The sequence below is a fragment of the Engystomops pustulosus genome, chromosome 3 (genome assembly GCF_040894005.1).
Source record: "Engystomops pustulosus chromosome 3, aEngPut4.maternal, whole genome shotgun sequence".
Taxonomy (NCBI): Eukaryota; Metazoa; Chordata; class Amphibia; order Anura; family Leptodactylidae; genus Engystomops; species Engystomops pustulosus.
The window spans coordinates 142,842,389-142,855,298 of NC_092413.1; the positions used below are offsets into that span (position 1 = coordinate 142,842,389).

At 40.5% G+C, this 12,910-nt stretch overlaps 1 protein-coding gene across 2 annotated transcripts in view; it reads left to right on the forward strand.

Annotated features, from left to right (window-relative positions):
* TDRP (testis development related protein) overlaps nucleotides 1-12,910 on the forward strand; it is a 68,244-nt gene that overhangs the window by 28,944 nt on the left and 26,390 nt on the right. Inside the window, exon 3 of one of the 2 annotated variants that reach the window (XM_072142356.1) lies at nucleotides 5,110-5,169. The exons of the other annotated variant lie outside the window; for it this stretch is intronic. Coding sequence (XP_071998457.1) covers nucleotides 5,110-5,169 — 60 coding nt within the window. The remainder of the gene's footprint in view (nucleotides 1-5,109; nucleotides 5,170-12,910) is intronic. 2 annotated transcript variants of the gene reach the window in all.

Below are 12,910 nucleotides of genomic sequence, written 5' to 3' on the forward strand. Positions count from 1 at the left end.
GAAACATAGAACCTCACTTATCTTTTCATATGAAAGAAGAGAGTCTTTTCTTTTATATGAATAAAATTGTGTTTCTACGTGTCAGGAAAGGAGATATTAACTGTTAAACTGCCGTCGGGAGTGATTTTTATATATAAAAATCGCACCTGATATTCTCACTTTAAACCTGCTTATCTTTGGATCAATGGCACCTAGAAACACAATTCAAGATTCGTCTGAAAGAAGAGATTCTCCCCTTTCAGGGGGCCCTGGACAATTGCCCACTTTGCCTACCCATAGCTCCGGCCCTGACCCCACCCCTCTACATAGAAAAACATGGGGCACGGCGCAGTATTCCGGGGAAAGATGGGACATCTCCTATCTTTTCACGGGGTACGGAATAGTACGGTGCCGCACAATGGGCCGTGCGCCCATTGCCGGCTATAGGGGATGTATATATTCCGTATATACGCCCACATACGGCATAGAATGCAGCCTAAATTGTATTCCCTGTTGAACCATGCTATTAGTACCTCCTTTACAGAGAAAATATTTTGGACAACAACCTTTCATTTTACCTATAACATTGAGTTTCCGCCAAGTATAAGTTTAAAAAAAAAAAAAAAAAGAGGCAAACCGGTTAAAGCTATAAGAATATTTTTTTCATATTTGCAGCACTTTAATATCCGTTATTTAGTTACCAAGGATTTGTGAAAAATAACAAACTTATCAGTTCAAATGAAGGTGGTGAAGCCCTGCTTACAACAGTTAACAATCTTTGAAGAAGTTTATAGTCCCTGATCCGTGTTTCAGAAGCATTTATTAATCTCTCTTATTTCCAGTTCATCTGGATTCATTCTTGGAATAGCTAGCATTCCTTATAAGTTGTTAATAAACAGGTTTGTCTTTCATTTTTCTTAAATTGCAAAAAGCCATAAAATTAATCTTAAGAAGTTGTACAATATGCATGCTTAACGGATTAAGCTACGCATGCATGTGTCTCTGGGCTATATCTTTGATATGTCTATTGAAGCATTATCTATGTGACTTTGAAATTGGGACTCTTGCATATACCGGTAGTAGGGTATGTACATATGTTACTTACAAACATCTGTTACAATCTGCTGTGTTGTCACAACACTATATCCCAGGAAAAACTCTCCTTCAAATGTTGCCACGAAAACTGCAGTGCACACTTGCCTGTTCTGCTGGATATCCACAGCAGTAAGGTAAGGGACATATAACTGCTGGTGATCACAAACCTGCAGGAGAAAGGTGTGTGCATGGGTTCATCATAAATCCCATATACTACAATGTTGATGAATTATTCTGTGTACTGGAAAAGCCACAAGCAGCTTCTGTTACCTTTTGGTCTATGTGGGTAAATGGCGGTTGGTGTTTGGCAGAGGACATTATTGGGCTAAAGCATGTTCACAAAACAATGAGGGAGTTTTAACATTCTGATTGAATAGAACAGTACAGATGTAGGCCCTATGTACACAAACATATTTAAGACATGATCTGATCTGACTACCCAATATGTGGCCAATATGTGCTTTGCCCAGTTATGGGCTTTAGACTCCACAATCTTGGGTTGCACCAAATAATGTTGTGTGATGTATCTGGAGCAGTTTAACACTGTGGAGATGTACTTTTAGACCAGATATTAGTTTGTCTAGTTAAGGATTGCAATTTCTGCTGCCCAGGCTAGGCTACACCTTGTTTTTTTGACCTGTCTCTGAGTTTTTTTTGAACAGACTGAAAATTGTATAAAATCCAGTTCAGGTCGGCTCCAGCTTTCAGAATGTCCCTGGGCGACAGAGCCTTAGTGGGCACCTTTTGTAGTAAACTTGCATGGCGGCTTTAAAAAATCAGAAAGTAAAACAGTCTCCTGTTCCCTAAAATATTCCCTAGTTTATCATACCAAACAGCCCCTCATGGGCATTTTATATTAAGCACCCCTCGCACCCTATGAATTCATAGATTCAGCCCCCTCAACCCCATGGATTTCTTATGTACAATTTTATGTGGGCCCCCCAGCAGCTCTGGGCCCAGACACTTTCCCGGGTATGTGCAGTGCAGGTGATGGCCCTGACTCCAGTATAAAAATTATTAACTATCCCAAATGTTACTGTTTACCAATTAAGATGTGATGGAGAAAGGGAAGTGCTGTGATCCTGGGTCCCATTCAGGTCAACATCTGCAAAGATTTTCTCTCCAGATTTGCATGGGTTTCCTCCCACACTCCAAAAACATACTGGTAGGTTGATTAGATTGTGAGGTCCATGGGGACTGGGTACGATTTATGCAAGCTCTGTGCAGCGCTGCGTTATCTGTGTGTGCTATATAAATAAAGAATTATTATAAGTGTTGGATCCTGAGGGAAAACTAGAAGCCTGTCTAACCACTATGGTAATGCTACACCTATTATTGCTTATTGTTTTTGTTTTTTGGTTTTTTTTGCCTGGAAACTGGAATTATACACAAGATGGGTCATTCAGCCTCTGCTACTGTAATTAATGTGATACTTTTCTCATTCTGTCAGGCCAAAGAGTGTTCTGCCTAACTGTTAGACAGGGTTATTAAATCTGCCCCATTGTGTTGTGAGAGATCATCATGTTCTCAGCTTGGAATGTGTGTCTTGCAATTTGTATAAATAATAATTATCATAGTTGGTCAGAAGACACTGTTAAAATGTAACCCCCTTGGTCCATTTATACTTAATTTTTTGCATAGTTTAGCTTAAAATGAAGAGCTATTAGGAATTCCTTTCCAACAGCCTTTTTATTGCAGGTTCACTGCCCTTGGCTATAAGATGTTTAAAGGGAACCTGTAACCAGGAGACCCATTTTTAGCACTCCCCCAGTCCCCACAGAGCATAGTACATACACTGCCAAAGTGTTTTTGTATAAAAAATTGGTTTTACAGAAAAAAAGATATGTTATATTATACCTTTCATTAGCATCTGCTGTGTGACTAGGCAGTTGCCTTTTGGGAGGGGCTGGAAAGGAGCAGTTCCCCCCCCCCCACCCTTGGGAAACATGTGACCTTTTCAAATATATGAATAGCTCCCCTCACTCGGGATTGGCTGTAGAAGAGCAGGGGGCGTTGCTAAGCCAAGTGATGGGAGTTTTCATATATTTGAAAAGGTCACATGGAGAAGCTGTTCCCCAAGGGTGGGGGGAACTGCTCCTTTCCAGCCACACCCAATAGGCAACTGCCTATTGGGTCGCAATAGGCAGTCGCAAAAAATTACACCACCCACTGCTCCATACACCAAAGTATGAAAGTTATTGCCGCCAGAAGATGGCAAAATCAAAAAAATAATTTTTGTACAGGAGGTTTTAATTTTTTTAAATGTATGAAAACATTATAAAACCTATACAAATTTGGTATCCACATAATCGTAGCAAGAATAAAGTAGACATGTCATTTGGGGCACACAGTGAAAGCTGTAAAATCCAAGCACACAAAACGTTGCAAATGTGTTTTTTCACCATTTTCACTGCATTTGGAATTTTTTTCCCGCTTCCCAGTACACGCCATGAAATATTAAATACTGTCACTACGAAGTGCAATTTGTTACGCAGAAAATAAGCCATAACACAGCTCTTTATGTGGAAAAATAAAAAAGTTATAGATTTTTGAAGGTGGGGAGTGAAAAATGGAAGTGAAAAAACTAAAAAAGGCCAAGTTGTTAAGGGGTTAAGCTGTTGTACGTAATGTAGGCATATTAAGGCTTCATTCAGACGGCTATCGGTGGAACGCATATATGGCCGATGTATATACGTCAGATATACATCCCCCATAGGCAGTCCATGGGCGCACGTTGCGCCATACATCACTATGGAGATGGACAGGGATGAGCAGCAGCGTTATAAAGTTATAACTGCATATTTTCTGCAGTTCTGTCCTAGAGGTGAAAATGAACTGTCCTCAAGAGGTTGAAGTGGCCAACCCCTTTAATGCTAATGTGTAATTTAATGCATTGCAATACCTGTGTAAAGTCTCCTATGTACTAACACACAAATGTATTCTTCTCTTGTAACCTTATGTTCTGTATCACCATATTATTCATCAAAGCCGTGTGTTCTGGTAGACATGTAGACCTCTTGACGTTTATGTGATATCTAGTAAGACTGTGCATGCTTGGACAGACATCTAATTTTTGTTAGTGGGACATTTTAATACATAAATTGTATTTAAAAATGAATCCTATAGATATTATTTAATAGGTATAATTAATAAGCTTATAGAAATTCACAAAAAAAAATGTTCCATCATCCACACCAGGATGCAATAGCTTCCTTGCCATGTGTGTGGATAGAGGGACATCAGTGCAACTTTATTGCTAGCTTCTGGTACTACCTCCAGAAGATGGATAACCAGGCATAACTGAGTAGTTCATTTGGCTTATATAGACTAGAAACCTGGATCTTCTACTAAACGAACAAGGGCAGCCACCTGTCATTTATACCGTATTTTCCGGACTATAAGGCGCACTTAAAAGCATTGGATTTCCGTGGAAATCCAAAGTGCGCCTTATAGTCCGGTGCGCCCTATGTATGGCGCTGGGCACAGGGCAGCGGACCATACTTACATAGGTCCCCGCTACCGGAGATCTCCAGCGGGAGATCTGCTGTCTCCGGTAGCGGGGACCTATGTAAGTATGGTCCGCTGCCCTCCTCCACCTCCCCCTCACCTTCCCCGCGTTCCCCGTCGCGTCTCGGCGGCGCGTCGCCGCGTCCCGTCGCCGCGTCACGTCGGGTCTCCGCCACGCCCCCGGACCTCCGCCACGCCCCCGGCCGCCGGACCCCGCGCCTTATAGTCCGATGCGCCTTATATATGTAATTATTACATATATAAGGCGCATCGGACTAATGCGCCTTATAGTCCGGTGCGCCCTATAGGGCAGAAAATACGGTAAGTTCATGTATTTGGACTTTTACTGTAGCAACTGATAAGAATGTATCATCCAAGTCAAAGAGCGGGTCTTAACATACAGATATATATCAGTTCCGTGAAATTAATAATTTGTAAGGCTGTTTGCCCTTGGAGGTTTAACAGCATGATACAAAGCAAAATATTCCAAAAAATTCTGCTAATTGGATATCATTTCTCTCTTTTTAGAGTAAAGACCAGTTGCTCCAAGCTGATTTGCAATCTCCTGTGTCACAGCTTGCTACAAAGGTATGACTTGTGATTTTCTTTCTAGATTTTGTTTGTAGTTTTATAAAGTTTACTCTATTACAATTAACTGTAAAATGTTCTGATCAACTGTATGGTATAGTGTGCAATGTTTAAATTTGGTAATGGGGGAAATGTTTGGCTGATGTTAATTTGATTGACATAGAAAATCTATCAATAAACCTTGTGACAATGTGAATTTTGGCATATCAAGGGAAGGCATCACATCAGTTCTTCTTGTGCACAAAGATTTAGGCCCAATGTGCACTAATGTGAAATATGTCCCCATTTATATCTATGGGCTCATGCACATGGCTGTGGAGTCCTGGGCTCCATTTATGAACCAACTCTCTAAGCTGCAAAATATAGAGTAGGAACTAAAAAATAATTATTTTTTCATGCTAGTGCCAACTTTTGCCATAACATCTAGTTTTGAGATTCTGCATCTTCAATAGACTATACTAGATTAGCACAATTGAGGGAGAACGAAGGGTCAAAAGTCCAACCTTAACATCTGTTAAATTGCAATTGGCTGGACACAATCTGTAGTTGCAAATATGTGGTAATAGTACATGAATATTGCCATATTTTGTTTGTAGTTCACCATTCTAAATACCTATGCTAATTTACACATCCGATTACACATTGGGGCCAAGGCAGAGATGAACCTGTCATTAAACCTCTTCTACGTGCAGTAACTCAATGGCGGATATTAGAAGGGCACAGAATCAAAGGAATTGTTTTGATTTGTTTACTGTATATGGCCGATAAAGCCTTTTAAACCTTTCAGATAAGTACATCCTGTACATGGGATCAAAACAAGTCAGCCAGCCAGCCCCCATGTAGTATACAGCCAGCCCCCATGTAGTATAAAGCCAGCCAGCCAGCCCCAATGTAGTATACAGCCAGCCCCTAGAACATAAAAAAAAAAGAACTTACATATTCCCCCTCTGACACCCCGCTGCTTGTCGCGGCTCCCGATTCTCATCGTGGCTCCTGACGGCTCCTCTTTGTTCCTCTCTCTGCTCTATTAGCCGGCAGAGATGCTTCCTTGCGTTCTGCTGGCCGGTGCACATTATGACGTCATCAGCGACGACACTGCTGCATTATAGTGTGTGAGGTCCGGCAGATCACAAGGAAGCATCTCTGCCGGCTAATAGAGCAGAGAGAAGCCGCCAGGAGCTGCGACGAGGATCGGGAGCCGTGACGAGCATCGGGGAGCCGGAGGGTGAGTATGTAAAAAAATATATATAGTAGTTTTTTTTTAATTGACTCGTGTATAAGCCGAGGTGATATTTTTCTGCACATTTTTTGTGCTGAAAAACTTGGCTTGTTCACGAGTATAAATACGGTAATACATAAAGGTAACGTTTTATAGAGTGCCTGGGAATATACTGAATAGATTGGTCTTATATTACAAATTCCATACTCTTCTTCGACTAAAAATACTTCTCATAAATGCTAAGAGTCAGAAATTTTTAGTACAACCTCTAGCTTCAAAACTGAAAAATCTCTTCATCAATCTTTATGTAAGATGGCAAGTAGATTTCCTTTACAAGGTCTACCATGTGGGATAATTGCTTTTATATTTTGAAAGGTTGAGCATTTTGGAACGTGAGGGTTCTTATCATGTTTACGATTTCATTTATATATGTCTTACAGCACAGGAAATTTAACTTGAGGGGGGTCTGATTATATATAAAATATACTGCAATACAATACAGGTGGTCCCCTACTTAAGGACACCCGACTTACAGACAACCCATAGTTACAGACGGACCCCTCTGCCCACTGTGACCTCTGGTGAAGCTCTCTGGATGCTTTACTATAGTCCCAGACTGCAATGATCAGCTGTAAGGTGTCTGTGATGAAGCTTTATTGGTAATCCTTGGTCCAATTACAGCAAAACTTTTGAAACTCCAATTGTCACTGGGACAAAAGAAAAAAAATTTGGCCAGAACTTCAATTATAAAATATACAGTTTCGACTTACATACAAATCCAACTTAAGAACAAACCTCTGGACCCTATCTTGTATGTAACCCGGGGACTGCCTGTATATGTATTCCATATATGATAATATATGGAATGACAGGCCTGGGTCCCTTTGTGAGACTACGGCTGTCATTGCAACCTCCTATGTCACCCTTGCATTGCTGTCCTGGTCTGATTAAATGCCACAGTTAACAGCAGGTGTCTTCTGTATAATGTGGGTACTGATGCAAGGTACACAAGGTACAAGTGTATACCACCAACAAATTGCTAAATAACTTAAGGAGAAAGGGATATAAAGAAAAGTGTGTGAGTCTATATTAAAAATAACTTTTACTGAGTTTTATAAAGATTGAATACACTTTTATGTCCCATGAGACGGATTTACATATGAATACAATTTTATGTAAAACTCAAATCACCTCTGTGAAAGCAAGTATTACACGTATTGGGAGATGTGAAATGTCCCACCAGGTTTCACACACTCTGCCTTATACCATAAAATTCAGCTAGTTTTATTAGGGAGAATAGTGTACCAGGAATTATTAGGGTATTCAGACTATGTATCTGCAATGAAGATTTCTAGACAAGGGGGCTCATTTACTAAGGGTCTGCGGACCGCACAAACGTGGGATATTCCAACAATTTCGGATTTGTGCCGCATTTAAAAGGATATTGTGTCGCACGCGATCAGATTTTGGCGCAATCGCATCGCCCGTCAGACGATCCGACGGATTTGGGCTTTAACTTAAAAATTGTGTCGCACGCCATGCAATTACATGCATCGGGAGGAAGATGGGGAACTCCGCCGGACCGGAGCGGAGAAGCAACACACATAGCAAGTTGGGCGCACAATGTAAGTGAATCGCGGCACATGCACTTTCGGGATCTCCTCCGGAGGAGATACTGTATTGCAGTATTTTGTAAATATACTGCTGTTCTATGGGCTGTGATAGTCAGTGTTAGTAGGCAGCCATGAGAGCCACCAAGAGGATCCCTGCTGTCGTTCCAACCTAACAGCCACTCCTGATGATAGCACTGTGGGTGCTGATTGGCAGCAATTATGGTGGAGCCCACGTGAAGCTCCTGTTTAGGTGAAATAGTCGGCTTTGAGGACCTAGCCTGTGAGCTTTCTTCATACAACCTTAACCTCTTGGGCACTGCCCATAGTACATATAAGTCCTTTAAGAGGTTAAAAAGTAAAAATCTGGCATTTGTGACATCTTGGGCCTTTTTCATTACTCTCTTTTGAAAAGCTGATAGGAAAGAAATTTCACTCTGATTAGGAAGGGGGTGTCGAAAATGAGACAAACTTGAAAATGCAGTTTATAACTTTTGATGTGTTTTAAAGTCCACAGAAAAAGTGAGTTTAAAAATCTCCTTGATAATAAATCCCCTCTCATAATATTTATATGCCATGGCTGTCTAAATTGCATTCTTTCCACTACATGGGCTGTATCACAAACCCTTCATCAATGCTATCTTTTGTTTCATCTGTCCATAGCAGCTTGTTCCAGGACTGTAGCTTCTAATTTTATTTCATGCTTATCGTATTCTATTTTTGACTGCAATAGCATATTTTGCCTAAGACTAAAACAAAAAAAGATGAAGTTGACGAGGAATTATTATTAAGTATGAACCTGTTCATATTACATTTGATTCCCTAAAGTTGGCCAATGGTTCTTCCATCATTGTAAAGTGTTTTACCATCAAAATAGTTTTTTTTTTCAATTGGATAAGACTCGTAGGGGGAAATTCATCATGTTTTCTGGCAGAGAAGGCACATAAATTTCTGGCTTCCTCAACCCACATGCTACTTTGGATGTGTGAACACCCGGCCCACCGGATTTACTATTGTATAGTAATAGACTATAGCAGAAAACCCTGCCAGTCCACACCTGGTCTTGGGTCCAAACTGGCAGAGTTTGCTCTCGATGTATTAGGAGGCCGCAGCTTCCTGGTAGATATGGGGGCTGAAGCATCGGCAAGGGAATTTAACCCCTTAACGACTTGGCCTTTTTTAGTTTTTTCACTTCCATTTTTCACACCCCACCTTCAAAAATCTATAACTTTTTTATTTTTCCACATAAAGAGCTGTGTTATGGCTTATTTTCTGCGTAACAAATTGCACTTCGTAGTGACGGTATTTAATATTCCATGGCGCGTACTGGGAAGCGGGAAAAAAATTCCAAATGCAGTGAAAATGGTGAAAAAACACATTTGCGACGTTTTCTTGTGGGCTTGGATTTCACAGCTTTCACTCTGCGTCCCAAATGACATGTCTACTTTATTCTTTGGGTTGCTACGATCACAGGGATACCACATTTGTACAGGTTTTATAATGTTTTCATACATTTAAAAAAATTAAAACCTCCTGTACAAAAATTTTTTTTTTGATTTTGCCATCTTCTGGCGCTAATAACTTTTTCATACTTTGGTGTACGAAGCTGTGGGTGGTGTCATTTTTTGTGACTTTTGATGCCGTTTTCATTGCTATCATTTTTAGGACTGTGCGACCTTTTGATCACTTTTTATTAATTTTTTTATATTTTCCAAAATGGCAAAAAAATGTCATTTTTGACTTTGGACGCTATTTTCCGTTACGGGGTTAAACGCAGTGAAAAACCGTTATTATATTTTGATAGATCGGACATTTTCGGACGCGGTGATACCTAATGTGTTTATGATTTTTACTGTTTATTAATATTAATATCAGTTCTAGGGAAAGGGGGGTGATTTGAATTTTTAGGTTTTTTTAATATAATTTTTTTTTTTTTAACTTTTTTTTACTTTTACTTTAACTATTTTTCAGACTCCCTAGGGTACTTTAACCCTAGGTTGTCTGATCGATCCTACCATATACTGCCATACTGCAATATGGCAGTATATGGGGATTTTACTCCTCATTCATTACAATGTGCTGATAGCACATTGTAATGAATAGGTTAAAACGAGACAGCTTCGGGCCTTCGTGAGGCCCGATGCTGTCATGGCAACGGATCACCGCTCCCCGTGACGTCATCGGGGAGCGGAGATCCGCGCCAAGATGGCGGCGCCCATGCGGCGCCATCTTTTTGAAGCCTCCGGCAGCATTGCCGGAGGCGATCGCGGTGAAAGCACCCGCGATCGGTGCTAGCACCGACCGCGGGTGTTACCGGATATGGAGAGGGCTCGGCCCGCGAGCCCTCTCCATGCACCGGGACCCGGCGCGCGCCGTACTAGTACGGCGCGCGTCGGGAAGGGGTTAAGGACACCTACCACCAGGATGAAAGATTGTAAAGCATTCACACTTACATGCTGGTGTGTGCCCCCTCTGTCAGATTCTGCTCTTCTTGTAGCTTCTTATGCCCTGGTTTTCAAGAAATAAAGGTTTTTAAAATTATGCAAATGACCCTGAGGAGCTCATTCATTTTCACCAAAGACAGGTTGCAGAAACCCAGACAAGTCATGTGTTGTTTTTTTTTTAAATGCATCCAAACCAAAGCCAACCATTGGGACTAAAGAGAGGATTCTGTCAGGGTGCATGGTAATTTAAAGCACACAATTGGATTGTAATGCAAATGCTTAGAGAAAGCAGAAAGACATATTTGCAATGTAGGTGTGTTGGGCTTCTACAACCTGTCTTCAGTGAAAATGAGGTCCCTGGTGACAGATTCTCTTTAAGAAAATATTGCAGTTCTTAATGAATATAAAACTGAATACATCTATATCCTTTGTTGAAAGTGGTGGTTTGACCTTTGTTTTCAGAAAAAAGTTATATAAATATTCCTCGATAGGAAACGGTTACGTTGGTTAGATAATCATTTACGGTAGTTTATAGAGACCAAGTTGTGCATCATCATGTGGCAAGTCAGTAAGACACATATATATATAATATGTAAAATGCTGTACAGGCAGTCCCCAGGTTACGTAGAAGATAGGTTCCATATGTTTGTTCTTAAGTTGAATTTCTATATATGTCGAAACTGTATATTTTGTAATTGTATATCCAGACAATTTTTTTTTTTGCCCCAGTGACAACTGGAGTTTAAAAATGTTTTGCTGTAATGGGACCAAGGATTATGAATAAAACCTCATTACAGACACTTTGCAGCTGATTATTGTAGCCTGGGACTAAAGAGGTCAGGGTGGGCAGAGAATTCAGTCTTTAACTAGGGCTCATCTGTAAGCCGGGTGTCCTTAAGTAGGGGACTGCCTGTATTTGTAAGGTGATAGACCTGCACCTTGGGACCCCAGCATCCGTGTGTGGCTAACTAATGTTGCCACGAAAATAAAGATTTTTGGGGGGATCAGAAGATGTGAGTGCAGTCCGTGTTTCTTCTATTTTCATAGGCCAGCATTTCCATCACTTTGTATGAGGGATGTAAAATAAGTTGTAATCGAAAATTGGGCACATTTACTAAGGGATTTGCATCACTTTGCAAAGCACTTTAGTCGGACTGTTCATGTTCTTCATGTCTAAAACGGCTTCTACAAGTATTTTAAGAAGTGTGTTGCGATTATTGTGCACGCAACACTTTTGTGGCACAGCTGCGCTGGTTTCCATGCAACACATTTAAGGGGGCATGACGCTGGTCTGTCCAACTGATTCAGACCGAGCGCTGTATTAAAATTTGAAATTGTGTTGCACGCCCTATGTTAATGATGCACCACAAAAAAGATGGTGAACTCTATCGGACCTGAGCGGGGAACCGTCATATTTATGATTTCAGGTGCAAAATCTTGTGAATCGCCGCATGCTACATTCTAGACAGACAATGCACTTTCAGTGAACTCGAGTAGCATTGTAAGTAAATGTGGCCCATTATCTCAAAATTCTAGTTTTTGGTTTACCCTTATTATTGACCTGGAATTTTTTAAGTTTTATTGACAATATAGAAAAATGCTTGTGGAAAATAAGCAACTATAACACCAAAATGTAACACCTAGTCATGCTGCAATTAAGAAGAAAATTCCACTTGGGTTCAAAATTGCATCTTAATCAAAGAGAAACAAAAATAAAACCCTCAATACTACCTGCCCCAAATCCGTTGTCGTGTTATGGTATTTTTATTAAAAAAAAAAAGTCGAATTGGATATTTGGCATATATAACCATTGTCATTAAAGCATTATGCATTTATTTTTATGACCTCTATCTAATGCTGGGTTTACACCAGTTTTTTTCCCTCCATGATAAGGACAACATAGGGTCTAAACTAAGGGCTAAGACATACCCCGCTGTATGCAATAACAGTGGGATACGTTGTCATGTTTATACCCCTCCCCCTGAAAGCAGGAGGATCAATCACGGCTGCTGACTATTTTCAGGGTGTGTCACCCCAATGATGTCACTGGCCTTGTATGGGCAGTGACATGCACATTACCTCCCTGTGCGTAGGTCAGGGATGGATGCACTAAATTGTCATCTGTCCCACATAGCCTCCAATGATACCCACTGAGTGTACACATACAAAATAAGGGTGCAGATTTGAAAGACGTTGTTTGCTGCATCTTTCCAACCTGAATTTTCCACATTATACTACATACACAGTGCACACAGTATCCATAGATGTCTACTGATACGCTTGTATAATGAGCTTTTCTGGCATGTATGCTGAGCATATACATAAAACGTGGTGTGAAACTATCCTTGTTTTCATGCAGAGTTGTTTTTTTTCCCTATGCCCCAGGACTCTAGTAAAGCTGAGTACAGAAGACTTATATGGCCTTAATTGAATAATTATCTTACAATAAGAGCTGCTTAAGAGAATTT